Raw genomic sequence first — 19,945 nt, 5'->3', positions numbered from 1 at the left:
GTTGGGTGATCTATACAGGACACCTATAAGGAGGCTATCCCTGCTTTTTAAAGAAAGCTCACACCACACTGATTCTCTAGCTGATTGGTGCTCTGCTGATAACTTAACTTGTTGGGCCCCATAAAAGGTTCTAACCCATAGACCTACACCTCTACTACACTGTCATTTAAATTATGAAAGCAATCAAAACCTGGCAACTGAAATAAATACAGTATAAAGTATAGTATAAACAGTATAAAGGAAGTTCAAAAATATTACATTTACCAGCTTTGAAAAATTCTTCAAAAAATGGTGAAAAACAATATTTTGAAAAGTTACTTCTGCCTTCTGCTAAGGTTTGTAGTAAAAAAATAATTTGCCTTATTCAAAAATTTTGCTTGGAAAAAAGTGGCAGACAAGTGTCAGCATGAAAACTTTATTTGTGGAATTTACATACCTCAATCCAAAAAAAATGGCGGCCATTTCCGCATGGCAATGGCGGGGCTACTTGGGACACCCCCGGGGCTATTAGGGACACCCCCAATTTCCAAAAACTTATTTACAGTAGAACCTCAGCAAAGGCTCCAGTTAAGAAAGAAAATTGATTAAAAACAAAGAATATTGATTACATTTACCTTGCTCACCAAAAAAATTCAACTTGGCAAAAAATTAGTGCATCATCGGTCATCACAAAATTGTGCATAGAATGTCATATATAGAATTGTGCACCAGGCACCATAGAATGAAAAGTAATTGACCTAAACTATGATTTATTTCTCCAAAACATGTGATGGTTGTCACTAAAACATTTCTTTCTGTTTCAGGTATGTTTTTCATGATTTTTTTTATAGTAAATTCACTTAACCCAATTGAAATGGTGTGAAATTACAAGCCGTCCTGTAACTGTAAGCTTACAGATACAGAAAAAATGCTATAAGGCTGCTGATATGAAGCTTGCTGTGGACAAGGTAGTTGAAATGATCAATGGCCTGTTCATGGATACGGTATTTATCTTATCGGTAATATTGCATCAATAATACGGTAATTAATGTATATGGTAATATCATATCAATAAATGAAAAACAAGTAAAAATCACAGAAAATCTCATTTATTCTACCTCTCCATCATCTACAATAAAAGAGGAGGACTTCAGAGTACTGTTAGTAATGAATGAGTACACTCTGCATGCTTCAAATGTTTTAAAATTAAGTTTTATTCCAAGTGTCCCGAGTAGCCCTGTTCAACGGGGCTACTCGGGACACTCTTTTTTTGCTTCTGGCACCTTACAAATAGCATATGAAATTTTTTTGGAGAAGCCATGCGATAGCCCCTGCAAAGAGCTTTGAAATGAGCCTAAACTTGTTTATGGAATGTTTCATGGTAAGAACTTATGAATGAAAAACGTTCAAAATCGTCCCGAGTAGGTTGACGGTATCAAAATCAGCAAAATGTTACAAAATTCTCTAGATTGCAAAGAATAAATTAAATTTCAATGTCATTAATCAATTAATATACCTATATTAATTAAATAAAATAATAAATATTGATATTGATAAAATATTGATTTTCCTTCTAAATTGTGTTTGTGTTTATAGTCTGTAAAGGAAATGAAATTTCCAATTGGGGGCAGCCGCACCCACGACAGCCTCAGATGTATGCTGGACACTACACTAAGGAAATAATTATATATATATATATATATATATATAATATATATATATATATATATATAGCTCCTTGTGCAGCAGGGTGTACCCCAGTGCTGGAGCTTTGAGCCTCGTGTATGCTGGATTAATCCAGGGAAAACAACACCATCCTGAGTTTGGCGTGACTAGAGCTTTCCTGCCATTTTCAGAGCCGTGACAGTCCCTCCAGATGAATGATCTATCTAGTCGCTAAGCAAAGTGTGTGATCATGCCACAATATTTCAAATGCATAAAAAAATTGTCACATAGGATGCACAAGATTTCATTCATAAGTAGGAAAATTTCAATACAAGGCTGCTAGATTATTAGTAACATTCTGATTTAATTCCCATTTGCTTGATTCCCCAGCACCATGCAAATAATGCAATGTGTTACAATGGGAAAAACTGTTTATATTATTAATTAATTTCATGATGTGAGAGCCCTAAAAGCTAATGTAAATTAAGGGAACAGTGCTTGTTTCTTGGTGCTTTGCACATTTTGCCTTTAAAATATTGTACTTCCAGACTGTGGACAATGCACACTCTAAGGTAATTATTCTATTACAAAAGTTCCATCAATGTGAATGCTATAACTTCATTGATTATTATGATTATCTTATATTGTGATTATCAAACTAAAATTTGTTCTTCATTGTGTGTGTGTGTTCTCATCAATTTAGTTATACATGTGCTCAGTGGTAATAATGTAGTAAACAGTTTAAGGCAACTTCAATATACATGTTAAAATCCTATTATTTGTCATAAATTTTAATATAATTTCTTCCTGAATAGAGTTGTGGCCTATTTTGCTACCTTCTTTGTTGTAAGCATGTCATTTACTTCAAACAATCATCACCTATTTTTTAACAGAATCAACAATATTTTGTTAAGTAGCTGTTCAATTTGAAGGTTCAGTAAATGACATATTCGTTTACACATTTGTTTTATTTTTAAAAATAAAATTCTCCATTTCAGACCTGCCGAGGCAATGGCTCCACTCAACTGTAACCAGTCATCTGGAACTCCTCCTCATACACCCGACAAATCCATCAGCTGCAGCAATGCTGCTTCTTCTGAGCCTCCCAACTCTGTGACATGTTCTTCAGACAACTTAGCTTTAGATACTAAATCTAATACAGAAAATATTTCCTATCTCAAAGTGAGTAAAATGAATGGCATGCTATCAGAATCTTGTGAAGGGCAAGAAAGTAATGAAAGAAGTCCTGGTGATGGCTCTGATCTCCCTAATGGCCCAGTTGAGCACAGCTTAACATCATCAGCCAAGACTGAAGGTTTACCTGACTGGAAGTTGAGGGATTACCTGCTGGATACTCACTTACCAGACAGTAGGATGTACTTAAAGTTGCCTGGGATTAACAATGATCACGATCAGTCTTCCTCCCTGCCATCGAAAGATCTCGTACCAAGCTCCAACTTCACACACTCCTTTCTCAAATCAATTTTGTCATCAATTGACAGCAAGGATGCTGGTAAGTTTTTTGGAAAGTTTTTAAATTTATAAATTTGGAGTAAGAACTAAGTTAAAAGACATTATTCCTCCCTCGTGTCAATTTTGCCCTCCTGCCCATCTGCTAATTTGAAGGAGATTGTTTTCTGAGGTTTAAGTTAAGTATAATTTATTTTGGCTAATGTATGTATATTGAGCCACTTTTCATCATACTTTTTTGTCAAATGAGAAATATAGCCACTGCATTGCAACAATGTGATGGACAAAAGTGGCTATATCCCTTAATAAGAGTTCATTCATAAAAAATTTTCAAGACTTTCAGCTTTATTTGGTAATAAATATCAGTTGTCATTAGTAATATAAAATTTGCAAGTCAATACTAAGACTTATACTGCATTAGATTTGAGTGCTTGTTGTCTCATCCATCATAGTATAGATACCTATGTGAGCCGAGTGTCTCTTGGTAAGAAAATAGTTTGATCCAGTTTCAATAAAATTAGGGAACTACATACAGTACCTATCTCATTTCCTATCAAATTAAATGTATCATAATTTCCAAAGACATATATATTTATTTAGTACATTTCCTCAACTTCCCTTGAACTTCGCAGCATTGCCTCTGAGTTGTAGATTTTGCCTAACAATAAAAGTGACATTTTCACCAAACATTTTCTTCAATAGCTTAGGTACTTTCAAATTTTTGAGCAGAAGTTTGTGGAAATATGGCTCAAAATATTGCTACTTTTGTACAATATTTCATCAAAATAAGTAATCATCAAGTAGGAAGCAATGACACACTTGGCATGAAGTGATCCAAAAGCTTTTTGTGATGGATGACGTAACTTGGAAAAATAATCATATGCATAACTGGACATTTCCATCAGTTTTCTAGAATTTATTTCACTTTCGTGGTATTTTCAGTGGTGGCCAATGCTTGGTTGGAGACGTTGTTGGATGTGATGGATCTCCTTCCCTGCGATGTAATTAATGAGGAGGTAAGTTCAGTGTTTTGCGCTACCGTCAACTGGGGTGACTTCGGCCGCCGGGGTGACTTCGGCCGCCGGGGTGACTTCGGCCGCCGGGGTGACTTCGGCCGCGTTTTTGATTTTGTTTTGCAAACAAAAACGGGGTCGTAAACGCCGGGGTCATAAACGCCAGGGTCGTAAACGAGGTCATAAACGCCGAAGTGACTTTGGCCATCGTTTATGACCCCGTTTGTGTTTGCAAAACAAAATAAAAAACGCGGCCGAAGTCACCCAGTTGACGGTACCTCATTACATCGCAGTTCCAGTGTTTTGCAGTTCCATTTTCCAGTGTTTTGCCCTACATAAGTCCATCCTGGAACATCTGGGGCCATACTTTCAAAACTCGCTAAGTGAGCGTAAGTACTTACGCTCTATTTTCTTGTCTATGATTGGTGGATTTTGCTTGAAAGGCCGTCAATGATTGGCTGATGAACTTACGATCTCTTAACTTTTTTTGAAACTATAGGCCCAGGGCCTATACTTTCAAAACTCGCCAAGTGAACGTAAGTACTTACGCTCTATTTTCTTGTCTATGATTGGTGGATTTTGCTTGAAAGGCCGTCAATGATTGGCTGATGAACTTACGATCTCTTAACTTTTTTTGAAACTATAGGCCCTGGAACTTAGGAGTGACGAGTTAGTTGAAATTATTATAGCATGCAGACAGGGCTCTCCTTGCGGGAGAATTGCCCACCAATGCAATATTCTTAATTGATTATCTTACCGGGCATTCAAAAAAATATCGCAATCCAAAAGCTGATACTAGGCACTGGAATTGGGCATCGTAAAAGTTTTGAATAAAATTGACAACCGCCATCATTGTATGAATTTTTTTTGTTTATTAATGACATATTTCAACTTTCTTTTATATAGGATTCTTTGGCACTTCTAGAGCATTTAATTAGTCTTCAAAATCATTCAATAAGGTGTGTTATGGATGAAGCTTCTCTAGGAATTAAGAACGACAAATTAAATACACGAGGTTTAATGTGAAACACTCATACCCCTAATATTAAACTTAGTAAAATTGAGACGCATGCTAACGCGAACAAAATCACTGTTACAGAAATGAGACTTTGGAATAAATTCAGAACTTGACATCTAGTATCTCTTGGGAAAATCGCTCCTAATTCTTGATGGGAGAATTGAGCATCATTGAAGGGCTTGGAATGTCTCCAACCGCTGCTCGAACTTTCCTACTTAGCAGAAAAGTTTGGCATATAAAAGTTTGAAAAAGTTAAAAAAAACTTAGCGTAAATGGTCGATCACAAAAGTCCTTAGCCATAATGACAGTCACATTATTCCTAGTAGCCAGACTGCGGTCGAAGTTATCTTGTCGTACTATTCTTGTTTATTTAAAAAATAGTTTAAGTTCTGCATAGCCGTTGAATTTTTAACGGCCCTACTTCGGAATGGCTGTGATGGTTTCCACCTCAGTGACGTTGCTACAGCCCTTGGCCATGCTGCTGCCGATGTGTCCGACCGTATTCTTGATGTTACTCAAATAATTAGACTGTCGGCTTATTATTGCTGCTTGTCAGGATGAATCTCGTGTTGTCTTGCATTTGTATCATGGCCGTAGTGTTGATATTGGCCATAATCTGAGACTTTACTTGTAGAATGTTAGTGCTCTGCTGTCGGTGTCTTAGTTTTATCGATGAATCTGAGTGGTACTTGCAACCGTTAATGTTGGAGACGTGCGAAGATACCGGCCTCACGGTGGCAACCATCACTATAAATACGTCCACTGAGCTGCTGACCGTGACCGGTAGCTTCGAAGAACTAAAATCAATGAACAGTTTTGTTGAAGTGGCACACTTCTCACTTTAAACAAAATCAATGTTTAAGATGAATCACTGATTGATGCCCTCGATGTTACTCTTAGATTGTGCCTGTTGCTGTGAAGAAGAGCGAGTCACAGCACATCTCGGACCGCTTGGCCTCATGTAAAATAATTGGTCGTCTCTCATCAAAATTTGCTTCAAATCAGTAAGTTTTTGTTCGCGTCTTCTCTATCAGCCACATTTCTCGTATACTAACAGTAGAAATTAAACGTTTCTAGCTGCAGAATAATCGATTCAAGAAATTTTCTTGCACGATTTTAGACTTTGTAATAATGATATTATCAGTGAGTGCAGAGTGCAGATAATAATAAGGACAATATATCACAAAACAACCTTGAAATTTTTATCTGAAGCAAGTAACACTAGCACTCCTTTCCACTATCTGAACCACACTATCACTCTTTTAGTTTTTTTCTACCTAATAATTTTGTGTTGAGCTGACTGGTCAGGTAACCGTATTTTATGTAATGTAATAATATAATGATACATGAATAAATCTAACTTTGATTACTACCTTTCCAATTTAATCCTGACGATTAAACGTGTGTGTCAGGATTGCGTCAGGAGGTGTGTGAACGAAATGAAGAAATCTAATTTTGATTACTACCTTTCCAATTTAATTCTGGCGATCGAACGTGCGTGTTGTCAAGACTGCGTCAGGAGGTGTATTAAATGTGTTGTATTCTCAAGACTGCGTCAGGAGGTGTGTGAATGAGAAGAAATCTTGCTTTGATTACTACCTTTTCACTTTAATTCTGACAATTAAACATGCGTGTTGTCAAGACTGCGTCAGGAAGTGTGTGGGGCGGTGCTGACGCTGAGCCAGGACGTTGGGGAGGAGGTACGAGCCGCCGTGTGCGGGGTGTTCGCTGGCGTGGCTGCAGGTCTTACACAAGACTCCATCAGGGCTCATCTCATGCCCAGTCTCCTGAACCTCTGCTGTGATGATAAAGTTACCGTCAAGATTGCTGCTCTGCATGCAGTACTTGACATCGTTCCCCATGTTGATCATAGTGAGTTGATTATAAGTTGCCTCGTTGATCATAGTGAGTTGTTGTTTAAGATCTGCCTCGTCAAGGCAGGACTTTTTAAAAGTTACGGTCAAGATAGCTGCACTGCATGCAGTACTTGACATTGTCCCCCATGTTGATCATAGTAAGTTGATTATAAGTTGCCTCGTTGATCATAGTGAGTTGTTGTTTAAAATTTGCCTCGTCAAGGTTACAAGGTATCAATTATTAAAAGTTACCGTCAAGATTGCTGCACTGCATGCAGTACTTGACATTGTTCCCCATGTTGATCATAGTAAGTTGATTATAAGTTGCCTCGTTGATCATAGTGAGTTGTTGTTTAAAATCTGCCTCGTCAAGGCAGGACTTTTTAAAAGTACCGTCAAGATTGCTGCGCTACATGCAGTTCTTGACATTGTCCCCCATGTTGATCATAGTGAGTTGATTATAATTTGCCTCGTTGATCATAGTGAGTTGTTGATTATAATTTGCCTCGTCAAGGCATGACTTTTTAGAAGTCACGGTTAAGATTGCTGCACTGCATGCAGTTCTTGACATTGTCCCTCATGTTGATCATAGTGAGTTCGTTGTTTAAAATTTGCCTGACTTAGTATCTGACTTTCTGAGTGGGTACAGCATTAAAGAAAATGCTCTTAAAAAACACATACGATCTTCTGATATGCTTCTAATTCATGATATATTCTTGATTATTGCACGAGAACGTGCATATGTGACTAGTAAAGACTTATGATATATTCTTGATTATTGCACGAGAACGTGCATATGTGACAAGAAAGACTCATGATATATTCTTGACTATTGCACGAGAACGGTCATATGTGACTACTAAAGACTGGTCTTGTCTGCCCCCAGAGACTAGACAGGACTCGGTGATGCCGCTGCTGCAGAGTCTGTGTAAGCGCTGCCTCGGCTGCTGTGATGTGACGCTGCCTGTGCTGGCTTACCTGCTCGGCCCGCTCTGCCACGCCCTGCAGGGTGAGGATTTTTTGCCTTTAAAACTTTTACTGCCGTTAAAACGCTTCAGGGTGAGGATTTTTTGCCTTTAAAACTTTTACTGCCGTTAAAACGCTTCAGGGTGAGGATTTTTTGTGCCGTTGAAACTTTTGCTGCCGTTAAAACGCTGCTGGGTGAGGCTTTTTTCGCCGTTAAAATTACTTCGTTAAGGAGCTCTCTTGATCTGTTAATGTTGATAATATCCGTTTCCGTTATTGATTTCTAATTTTTGTGACTTCCTGCATTGTTCTTTATGTATCTTTCGTGTTCCACATTCAAATATTCGTATTCATTGAATCTCCTAATGTTTTTATGTTTAAGATAAAATCAACTGACATCCTACTTCCAAATTTTTGGGATAAATGTGTCATAAAACGGCTAGGCAGAAGTATCTTCTTGATCAAGTCCGTTATCATCATAAGATGCTTGGCTCCCAATCTTTTGTAAAAAGCCACTTTGCATTCAACAATTTTTTCATACAAGTTCTAATCATTATTCTCTAAATAAGTTTTGCCTTCAAGTTCCTATGACGTGAAAAAGTTTTGTTGTTTTGTTGACTAGTTTTTATGTTATGTGAGCTTATCTTTAGAAAATAACACAGATTTTTAGGATTGTAATGAATTTCCATCCTCTTTTTATGTTATGTGAGCTTATGTTTAGAAAATAACACAGATTTTCAGGATTGAAGTGAATTTCCATCTTGATATAAATCGTTATATTAACGTTATATTCCAGATGACCTAGAGAAGGAAGAGAAAGTATGGCTGCTGTCGCGGTATTGCCAACTGTGTTCCATCGGCCTGCCTGCTGACGAAGATCGTTCCGACAAAGTGGTGAGGCTTTCCTCTTAAATTTTATTTAAGCGCCCCAATTCTTAAACTCATTTATTTACTTGCTTGTTTCAATGAGATCGATCGAAGTGGGATCTGTGTGTAATATTTCTTTCTGTATTTTAATAAAAATATCCCTCGTCTATGTCTATGAAGTCATGACGTGTCAGTTTTGCAAATGAAAGCACTTAGTAGTATGGCCAGTTTTGGACTTTGGATGTAAGGTCAATAATTGATAAGAATTTCTAACTCCGTGCTTGACGGCTTCCCAAGCAAACCTCACCAGTCACAGCCGAGAAATTAGCCTCTACCCCAACAAAATTTAGAGTCGCCTCAGCTTCTGGAAACCCAAATCGGAAGCTGCCGCGTCTGTAAATTTTCACTGGGTACATGCACTTAAGTTCTAATATTACGGTCCTGGGCCTATACTTTCAAAAAAGTTAAGAGATCGTAAGTTCATCAGCCAATCATTGACGGCCTTTCAAGCCATACTTTCAAGAAAAGTTAAGAGATCGTAAGTTCATCAGCCAATCATTGACGGCCTTTCAAGCAAAATCCACCAATCATAGACAAGAAAATAGAGCGTAAGTACTTACGTTCACTTAGCGAGTTTTGAAAGTATGGCCCCTGTNCCTGTGGGTTCCTTCACGACTGTAGGACTGAAGGAACTCGTTGCTACCACTAAATGCGTGACTAATTATTCATAATTCAACTCAACGACTGCGCGCCTGTGGGTTCCTTCACGACTGTAGGACTGAAGGAACTCGTTGCTACCACTAAATGCGTGACTAATTATTCATAATTCAACTCAACGACTGCGCGCCTGTGGGTTCCTTCACGACTGTAGCACTGAAGGAACTCGTTGCTACCACTGAATGCGTGACTAGTTATTCATAATTAGTGCGAATAATAAATGCAGGCTAGTGAAGCCCACATGCTTCTTGATCCTTGACATTGTACTAACTAATCTTCAACTCTAACTGCTGTCAAAACAAATATAATGATCAATGTGTAAGCAGAATTTTACTTAATGCAAATGTTTATTGATTTTAATGTCGTACATAAAATTAATTTCATGCTTTATTTCATTTCAATATATCTGCTAAACACCTGTGCAGCCTTACAATTCTGCTTTTCATGAACTTTTAATCTGTATTGGACTTGTAAACTTTGTAATTTGTCGCGTCGGATGAAGGTATTTGTCCTCTGATGGGTGGTTGGGTGTGCAGGTTGTAAGCGAAGAGGAGTTGGTGTCGCTGGTGCTGAGTGTGGAGGAGGGTGTGGCGAGGGAGTGTGGTGGCGTGTGGCGTCGTCATGCTGACCTCCTGCACCACATGGCCAGCCTCACTCTATGTCTGCCTCCTGCCATGTTGCTGCCTCGTCTCATACCGAGAGTTATGGACCGCATGGTCACGGCCGTGAGTTAAATTTTCAGACTTTATAACCATAGTATCTATGCATGGTCGTTCAGCAAACCTTAGAACGTTCGTGTTTTCCCACGAAAATTCTAGTTAACATTTTATTCTGATTATAATAAAATACTGGGTCTAAAATTTCTTACTTATGCTTTCGTCAACATCAAAAATAGAGATAGTTAACTGAGTAGTTATGCAATAATGCTGAAGCATATTGACGGTTATGTTGGCGATGGCTTGGCGTATGTTGTTCTTCAAATGAGGCAGGGTTCTTGGACAGTCAGTATAAACAATTGATTTAAGATATCCCCCATATAAAAATCATTCGGAACCAAATCGGGGGATCGGGCCGGGTTAAAGAAGGTCACCTCTCAAGGAGATGAGGCGCTCTGCAAAATATTGTCTCAGAAGATCCGTTGAACGTCGCGCTTTGTAGGCTGTGGCTCTATCCTGTTGGAACCGGACATTTCTTAATTAATTTCTGCCAGTTTTTAGCAAAAAAACGTTAATCATTTGCGTGTACAGAGCTGCAGTCACCGTTACCTGCGCGTTCGTTTTTCTCAAAGAAATAAGGGCCAATTATGCCAACTTTTGACGCCGCACACCGCAGAGTTACGCGTTCGCAATGAATTGGCCGCTGATGAAGTTCACGCGAATTGTTTGCACTCCAATAACGCATGTTTTGCTTGTTTACGCTGCCGGAAATGTGGAAGTGATTCTCACCACTAGAGAGAACGACTGCATCGTTAGGCAAGTTCCCAGGAAGCGAATACCGAATCGAGTACGGAATGCTCGTTGAATAGCGATAATGGAGCGGCCATTAGAAAGTACACCTCGACAGCAAACGCACGCTGCTCACTTGTCCAATGCATAGTGGCACCTGACTAGGCGGGACACAAAACTTATAATGACCTTGTCTTGCATATGAAATACTCCTCGCCCTTTTCCTATATCTGACTGTTTGGCGCGAAAAACAAAACAGGAAGTTTCCCTGAATCACCCTGTAGATATTTTCATTGAGAAATCTTCAGATTGTTTATTTTGCCCAATTTTGTTGCATGATGTAAATACTACGATAAGTACGTATTGACTCACAGTGAATGTGTACGAAGAAGAGCCTGCCTGCCTGTAACTTGCTTAATAGAGTTGTTTCTAAGTGCCAGTGCTTAATAATAAATAGAGTTGTTTCTAAGTGCCAGTGCTTAATAATAAATAGAGTTGTTTCTAAGTGCCAGTGCTTAATAATAATAATAATAAATAATTTGTTTTTTACAGCGGGCGCTGCCGTGCCGGGTTGCTGCTGTGCGCTCGCTGCTGGTGTACCTGCAGCAGCTGGCGCCTCAGCAGCAGCGTCTTGTGGCGGCCAACACTGTGGCGGGTACGATACTTCCTCTAGGCTTAGATGCTGCTGGAAATAGTTTATTTATTGTGTCATTTATAGGCTTAGATGCTTTTAGTTTATTTATTGTGTCATTTATAACTATTAGTGAAAAATTGTGCATTTTCAGAATCTTTTACCTGGTGTTATCTGTGATGCTATAAGTTTCTGTTAAAACTTTTTAGCGCATTTTCTCATTTATGGAAAAAATGTCCTATTGTGCTCTTCATGTCCGTCCGTCTGTCCGTGACTTCACGTTTTCGTCGATTTTGAGAAGAGAAAATGCGTTCTCTGTCACTCACTGCAGTGAGTACTGAGTTATATTTTTTGAGTGATAACAATCATTTTCAATCTAAAATGATTTTCCATTATTAACTGGAAACCTTATGACGTAATTCATTTCCCATGTTAAGGATGAGTTCTGAGCACAACATTGTTCTCAGAATTTTACAAAGTAATAAGATAAAATGTTGCTCAGAACCGGTAAATATATTTATTTGCAGTTCTGTGCAAGAGCCGCAGCTGCCACCACCGGATGCTCTACCTCACGCTCTGTGAGCTGAGCTTCAGCCTCCTGCCCGCCTCCCTCTTCTTGGAGTGCTTCAGCTCTGCCATGCTGGCCCTACACTGTCAGTGTCTACGCTTGGTTCTTTTGCTTGCTTGAGCCTTCATCACATAGTCAAGAGTACCGAATTAACCAGTGTTGCCTTGCGTTCTTGAGCCTTCATCACATAGCCAAGGGTAGCGAATTAGCTAGTGGTGCAAGCACTAAAAAAAGTTTCTATCCTGAAACTATATTTCAATCGCGATGAACATGATTTCATGTTGGGCATTGAGTTGCTACGAGTGTTGTACACTAATAAAAAGTAAGAGCAAAGTTTTGAACTTAATTATCTGTGCTAATTGAAGGCTCCGAACACAATTTACTGAATAATAAGAATGTGGACACGAATTTTTTACTAGTTCAACCTGGCTTGTGAGGTGTCAATTTTTCTCTATATTTTGCGATGATATACGCTCTTGCTATAGTGAGATAGTGACGTGTTGGCTCCTCAGGTGACGCTGTCCCCAACATCAGACTGCGGGTCGTGCATCTTCTTCCTGCCTTCAAGTCCATCCTGACGATGCCCTCAGACACAGCTCGTCTCAAGGTATGTCTGGCGCGCCGCCCTCACTTCTTAAACTCGTGTGTCAAGTTACATACTGATATCCTTGTCCTGATATCAATTACTCAACTTCGATAACATCGTAACTTGGATTAGAGTACGAAAGCCCAATGTTTTAAAAAAATATATAACTCGGTACTAACTGCAGTGAGTGACAGAGAGCGCATTTTCTCGTCGACGAAAACTTGAGGTCACGGACGAACGGACGGACAGACAGACAGACGGACATAGCGAGCACAATAGTGCATTTTTTCCATAAATGAGAAAATGCGCTAAAAAGGAGAAAAGGTTCTAAATTATTATTACTTAACGACCTCTTGAATTATTTCGAATTTAGTAAAAAATATTTCAATGACCATGCTTTTATTGCCCGTGCAAAGAGGTTGTTAAAGCGTTAATGTCTGTAATGTTCACAATGACATTACTGGTCTACGGGATTCCCTTCTCTACATTTATCCCTTGTCCTCGTGATCCGCTGTGTTACTCTGAAGCAGTACGAAATTATCTACGTTATTTTGCAGTGTTTGGAGACGGCCGTGGGGCGTCTGCTGCTGACGGAGAGCGACCGCGACGTGCGGGACGCCGTGGAGGCGAGCATCGCGGCCCTGGAGGCCGTACACGTGCGCCAGAGCTCAGCCTCGACCAGCTGCAGAACGTCGAGCGATGGCTCTGCGCGTGAGTCTTGCGTCATGTTGCTAGGATCTCAACTCACTTCGTAGACCAGGGGCCATACTTTCAAAACTCGCTAAGTGAACATACTTATGCTCTATTTTCTTGTCTATGATTGGTGGATTTTGCTTGAAAGGCCGTCAATGATTGGCTGATGAGCTTACGAGCTCTTAACTTTTTTTGAAAGTATAGGCCCTTGACTATGAAAGCTCAGAAAAAGTCAAGTAAATTCACCATTTCGTCATTGAAAACGTTGTGGAGGCCAGCTGCATCATTACTTCAAAATGAAAATAGTATATTACTTATATTGTACATTATATATAGGTATTACTTCGTAGAGAGTAACAACGAGTGTGAGATTTACAGCTAAAAGTGACATTGGCATTGAGAGTTGGGGTGTGCGGCTGACACTAAATTTTGTTTGCTAAGTGCGATTGCTTCAAGAATATATGATCCGAATTGGTTTTGTTTCATGGATGCTCATGGAATTATTATGTCATAGTGTAATGATTGAAATGAATGATGGGAACTTTTATCTAAATAAATGTTTGAGAAAATGCTTACCATCACCTTGTCCCGATTGCTGCATTCGTCTCTTGATGCATTAATCTAAGGTATCACATCTTTCGTACTTCTTTTCAAGTAGAATTTGTACATTTCTGGTATGAAAATTATTAACCGCAATTTTTTTCCTGCAGATACTGACGCACAAGCGTTACTTGCTCCTGATACTGAGAATTGTGTTACATCACCGAAACTGAGCTGTCATGGTACGACTGGAGCGACTACAACCTCCCCCTGCCATACCTCATCTCGCACTGGGTCCTGCACAAGCGCGTCCTCGACTTGTCCCGACAGACAGAGCGACTCTGCTTGCCAGATGCGCAACGAACCTGGGGCTAAGACCCAGATGGTAACCAAAGAGAGGAAGAATAACGACACCAAATCGCTTATGAATTTTTCTGATAACCACGAACAAACCCTGAGCAGAGATCCAGCAAACGCTGTCTTACGAAACGAACATTCCAGAAAAAATGATGCTAATGACGATGTAAAGTCAAGGTTTAATAAAAATCAAGATCGAAATGAAGAGTTTGGCAAGCGTAACCCTAGTGGCATCCCACGTATTGCGGGACTAGAGCATCAGGACCTCAAATGTGGCTCGCCTTCTTCTAACAGACGCCTGAGTGCCGTCGTACCGCCCCCTACACGACCTCCTGACTCGTCCACCGTCTTGCGGTATGTGCTCGCACTCTAATTCTAAATATTTAAATTATAACTTTTGATATTATAGGATTTATTATTCACCTCTAATTCTTGTACAAACATTCTAAATATTTCTAGAAATTCGCACTCTAATTCTTGTGCGAACATTCTAAATATTTAAATTATAACTTTTGATATTGTAGGATTCATTATTCATATATGATGATGTTAAATTTTAGTATTGACCGTTGATGATGCTATTGACAATGCTTGACTAATACATATTGCCGATATTTGTTTTACTTGGAAAGGAAAGCGTTTTATTTTAATTTCTCTAAAAACGCTTTTCTGTTCGTAGACTTTTAGGGCTCGTTTTATTGGTGCTCTATATTTGCTAGTAGGTATAAATTCTGTTTTTTTTTTTCTACGTGATAACTTTTCTACATGGTAACATTGCCTAATAACATTTAATATCTTTAATTCTACGTGATAATGGGTAACTTTTGATAAGTTCCCCATTTACCGGTTGTATATCTTCGTTAGTAATTATCCCTGCTGGCTTCTCCTTTGAACAAATATCTTGTTTTTTTTTTGTCTGGATTTGTTGTGATAATAAACGTGAGGGAAATTCCATTTTCTGCCGCTCATCGCGTTGATGTCTGATCGAGTTTGTCCGTTTCTCATCCTGCTGCTCTGGAACCCTGCCCGCGACCGCTCAACGCCTGGTATAATTTTTATCTTCTGTCTTCTGCAAAATTTGTCTCTTGTGCAATATCCTTCATTTGACTTCCAATATCCTTCTTTTTATTTCGTATCAACAACATTCGGCATTAATTCTAAGAAATTATTTTATCAATCTGATAATTCGATGTTTTGATTTTGTCAACTGTTTCATTCAAAATCGCTGCTATTTTGTGCCTATTTTGCTTTGCCATGTTTTTCTGTGCACCTTCTCATTGTTTCGTACTTTTATTTCCCATCTTTTTACATTCTTTTCCAATATTTACATTAGGATTTTTTGCGTTCTTCAATCCGTTATTTCTTACGTACGAAGCATACAAACGATTTAATTTTACGGTTTATCACTTGCATGGAATTCACATTACTCTTTTCCTTTCACCCTGGATATTACCGCCAGCGTCCACCTGTCTCCACATCTCCCTTATATTTGCCACTATGTCTCTATGTGTTAGGCACAATCTTGCTGTGCGCTATCGCATAAACAGTGAGGGAACGGAGACTCTCTCCACCACACGAAGCCTAGAGGCACGACAGCCTGTGGGCTACCTTGGCGCCTCACGCCAGGAAAACACGGCACAAGATGCTTGGCATTCGCCTAATTCCGAAGGCTACCTAAGCATCACCAGCGCCGTGTCCCCTGTTAGCAGTAGTGGCAGTTTGAGCAGCAGCGGTGGCAGTCCTCACAGCTATAGAGATTTGAGCTTCAACAATACCGTCGTGACAGACTCGAGCGCTTGGTGGTCTCAAGTGTCGGAAGCCGCTGCTGAGTCTGAACCACAGCAACTGAACCTGGCTCAGTTACAGCACGGAGGGCAGAATCAAGTTTACGGAGCTTCCCCTCATCCTGTTCCTCAAGTTAGCGACAAGTCTTGCGGTTTCTCTCGCTCGTCTTCCCTCGATGCCGATAGCGTCCTTATGCTCGCTCAACAAAAACTGCAACAAACCCCTATCTTCCGCCTGCCAAAAGAGTTTGTTAAGCTTAGCTCGCAGCTCGTCACTTCCAGTTATTCTGACCTTTATTCCAACTCTACTGAAGATCCTCCTCCGATGCGGTTGGCAGATCGCTCTCGTCTTGATGCGACTGTGGAGGCTCCCCCAGTTTCGTCCGCGCAGAATCTGCTCACCAATCTCAGAAAATCTGACTCGTGTAACTTCACGGAAGAGGCTTGGCAGAAGCTAAGCAAGTTGAATCTCACCGATAAGTTTGCATCATACCGCGAGAAAGCTACTAACATTTCCACTCGTGAGTTGTTCTGGCTACGCACGTCACGTACGCGGTGGCGACGTAAGGTGGCCTCTGCAGACACGAGCCCTGAAGACACGAAGCGCCTGCCGCGGTTCACGCGCGGACTATCCCAGGACTCTGCTCAGCGACACTGTTCTGACGGCGACCCTCAGCAGCCTTCTGGTGCTAAGGAGCAAGAGAATGAGCACACAACAGACGTGTCGCACTACGGACATCGCATTCATCTGTTGCACAACGACTCTGACCAGGAGTGTTCTAGTCCGTCTAGCCCATTAGGCATGTATACATGGCCGCCTCAGCACTTCCGTCAGCATCGCGCTTTAAGCTCGTCTGAGGACTCTGCTGCTGCTTCCAAAATTAACGAATCGCCTCTTACTCATAACATAATAAATGAAACTTCACGAGCTTTTGATTCGAATTTTAAGCTAGATCGATCTCCGATACCTGGTAATTCGCATGTTTATTCCGGCAATGTTGACCGTTATTCAGCGCGAACTGAAAACTCAAAGAGCGTGACGCAACTGCAGAGTCCTCAACCGCGCTATCACCACAACACCAGCGGCCGGAACACCGACACCAATGAAGCAAAGTTACGTGATCACGTTCCTAAAGGCAGGCCGGAATATCCACTACCAAACAACTCTAGTTCCAGCGACGGATCTGATTATGTTAGACGTGAAAGTTTTAATTTTCCTCTCACTGGGAGCTCTTCCTATGACACTTCATTTGCCCGTGATCGAGGCGGCGTATCAAATGCGATCTGGCAAAACCAAAGCCCCGAAACTCGTAACCACTTACTTGATATGCGGCTAAGCAGAAAGTTCAATTGCGTTCGCCAGGACGCATTGCTGGATAATGCCAGTGATTTGGAAGACCAAGGATATTCTCGGAGCTCCAGCGCCTCGAAAATACCGTCTCAGGATAATCCTTACTCAAGATCAGCTTCTGTGTCTAGCGCAAACGAACGCAGGATTGAGGACTTGTATGTTGTGCACGGCATTCCACCTACCATCGGAGGCAGAGGCAGGATTTCAGCCCATGAGCGTACTCTCCCAGTCCCTATGTCATCAAAATACAGACCTTCTCTGTACTCCAATCAACGTTTAAGTAACAGTTATAGAGCTTCATCTCTTGATGATCATCTTTATTGTGTTCCTTATTCTCCTCCTGATAGCGAAAATGACTCGATCTATGAGACAATTTCTCACGGAAACTCTGGTGGTAAGTACAAATACCATGTATACGCTCACAGATCCCAAGATCTTGAGACTAACTCGGGCTTTTACGATTCGGGTGAGTTGGCCACTCGGTCTTCGTCTTGCGCGTATCCTATTGGTCCCTTAGGTGCTTCATGGATGCAGCAGGGCATGCTGCCATATCCCTCATCTGCTTTATCGCGTATGGGTCGACTATCCCGTGTGCCGGTACGGTCCTCGTCCTGGTCTGTAAAGTATTCTCCCTCTTCCCTCAGCCTGTCGTCCCTCGACCCTGCCGCTGACGAGTTTATCGTGGACACAGGCGTTCGCATGGACGAGTCGGTCCTCCGGTCACGCTTACCCACTCCTATGTCCCTCGTTTCCCCGCCCGCGCGAGTCCCTTTTTCGCGTACACTTTCCTCGTCAGCTTTCTCCGCCTTCACAAACATGAAAGACCTCAAGTCATGTTCGTCGCGCCTTCGCCCACCCACACCTTCTAGCTTGAGAGATGTTTCGACGGACACTCCTTTTGTCCGTAATGGTGCAGATGGCACTTCACGTCTTAGGTCGTCTGCGAGGTGCATGCGGCCCGTGTCAGCTGCTGGGGGATCTTCTTCTTCATCCATTACTGGCAAAAAGTCCGTGAGCCACGAAAACCTCCGCCTTGATGGTCGTACCAACTCGCTCATGGAGATGACGGGTATACCGCGTTCCGAGTCCCACCTCGCTCCTGCTGGGAAGGACTTCGCTCAGAGCCCCAAAAATAGCAGCCGGATCAAGCCCCCTAGCAAATATAATTCTTCTGTAGAGAATAACCATCATTCTCACTCCTCTAGTTCTTGTTCTTCATCTTCATTGAATAGTTGTGGACGTTATTCCAAGCCCACTGTATACTCGAGCCCAGATAACAGCTGCGACCCTCAGCGACCGAAGTCCTCAGGCTTGTACTCAAAAACACCTGCAAGCAGTAAACATTCCTCTTCAAGACCCAGCAGCAGCTGCTCCTCACCGGGGACATCGCGCAGCGTGTCGCCCGTCCAGCCGTTCTCGCGGTCGTCCACGCCTGGTGGCGAGGGCGCGTCCCCTCGAGACGACGACGACGACAAACTTTCTCTCACGAGTCCCGTTGACGGAGGGGCTAAAGGTGGAGGTACAGCTGCGCGACGAAGCTGTACCTCCACCAGCAAACTCCCGCTCCCAAAGAATAAGCAGCGCTAAACGATAATTTCTTAAGTTTTGCAAACGTAAAGAGAATGTATTTTTAAACTTGGCCAAAAAACTTTACTCGTGAATTGCCGCGAGTGATTCGTTTATCAAGAATTTATCTGTTTGAGAGCGCTTCTTTTATTCCCTGTTCAAACTTCAACCGGATATTTTGATACGAAACGCTCTTCGTTCAAGTCATTACTCGTGATTTTGAACTTCTTTTATTTTGATTTATTTGCATGAAAGTTGAGTAATTTGTGGAAGCATTTTCTGTCTTCACTCATATTTTTAGGCCATGAACGACTTTTTACAGAAGCACGTTCACTTATCGCACTGAGCAACACAGTGTTAGCATTTATTGCATTCTTTGTGTTTGAAAGAAAAAAGAGCTATTTCTTGAAGACTGTCACTGAATTAACTATTTTGTCATCGAATTATTTTAGCCAACAAATTTTTATTGCTCAATCTTGTGCAACATTATTTTGACCGTTACTTTTTGCTTGTTCACATAGAATTAGTTTTCTTCATTACTGCACTGCTTTGTCGGAAGTTTGCATTAATTATGCAGAAAGCTATTATCGATGTATTTTCTGCAATACCTATAAATATTTTAACGCTTCGAAGCTATGATATAAAGTATTTTTTATTCAAAGCTAAAGGTTGGACTTTCGCAACTTACGGAATCCAAACTTCAGTGAGCCTCAGAGATAATCTCTAATGGCTGTCGAGCATTTCCTTCATAAGACTTCAGTTGCATCAATTGAATTCAAAACCTGCGCGTTTGAATAATATGTTTTTACTTTATTATTAAATAGCATGCTCTTACACTTAGTAATGTTTATATTTCGTCTACTAGGAAGATCT

General features: G+C 40.8%; 1 protein-coding gene across 1 annotated transcript; it reads left to right on the top strand.

Moving 5' to 3' along the window:
• The first annotated feature begins 2,045 nt into the window (after positions 1-2,045).
• Positions 2,046-19,193, top strand: LOC108682765. Its single transcript, XM_047880497.1, has 15 exons — positions 2,046-2,216; positions 2,643-3,157; positions 4,057-4,130; positions 6,046-6,149; positions 6,788-7,017; positions 7,530-7,592; positions 7,888-8,010; positions 8,764-8,861; positions 10,088-10,276; positions 11,549-11,651; positions 12,155-12,280; positions 12,708-12,802; positions 13,339-13,492; positions 14,185-14,725; positions 18,151-19,193. Exons 1-15 carry the CDS (start codon positions 2,203-2,205, stop codon positions 19,091-19,093), a joined length of 3,372 nt encoding a protein of 1,123 aa, XP_047736453.1. The 5' UTR covers positions 2,046-2,202; the 3' UTR covers positions 19,094-19,193.
• The last annotated feature ends 752 nt before the right edge of the window (positions 19,194-19,945 follow it).

Source organism: Hyalella azteca, unplaced genomic scaffold, assembly GCF_000764305.2.
Source record: "Hyalella azteca isolate HAZT.00-mixed unplaced genomic scaffold, Hazt_2.0.2 contig5479, whole genome shotgun sequence".
In the NCBI taxonomy this organism is placed as follows: domain Eukaryota; kingdom Metazoa; phylum Arthropoda; class Malacostraca; order Amphipoda; family Hyalellidae; genus Hyalella; species Hyalella azteca.
The sequence above is the reverse complement of the archived record's forward strand: the minus strand, read 5'-3'. Positions and strand labels throughout refer to the sequence as shown.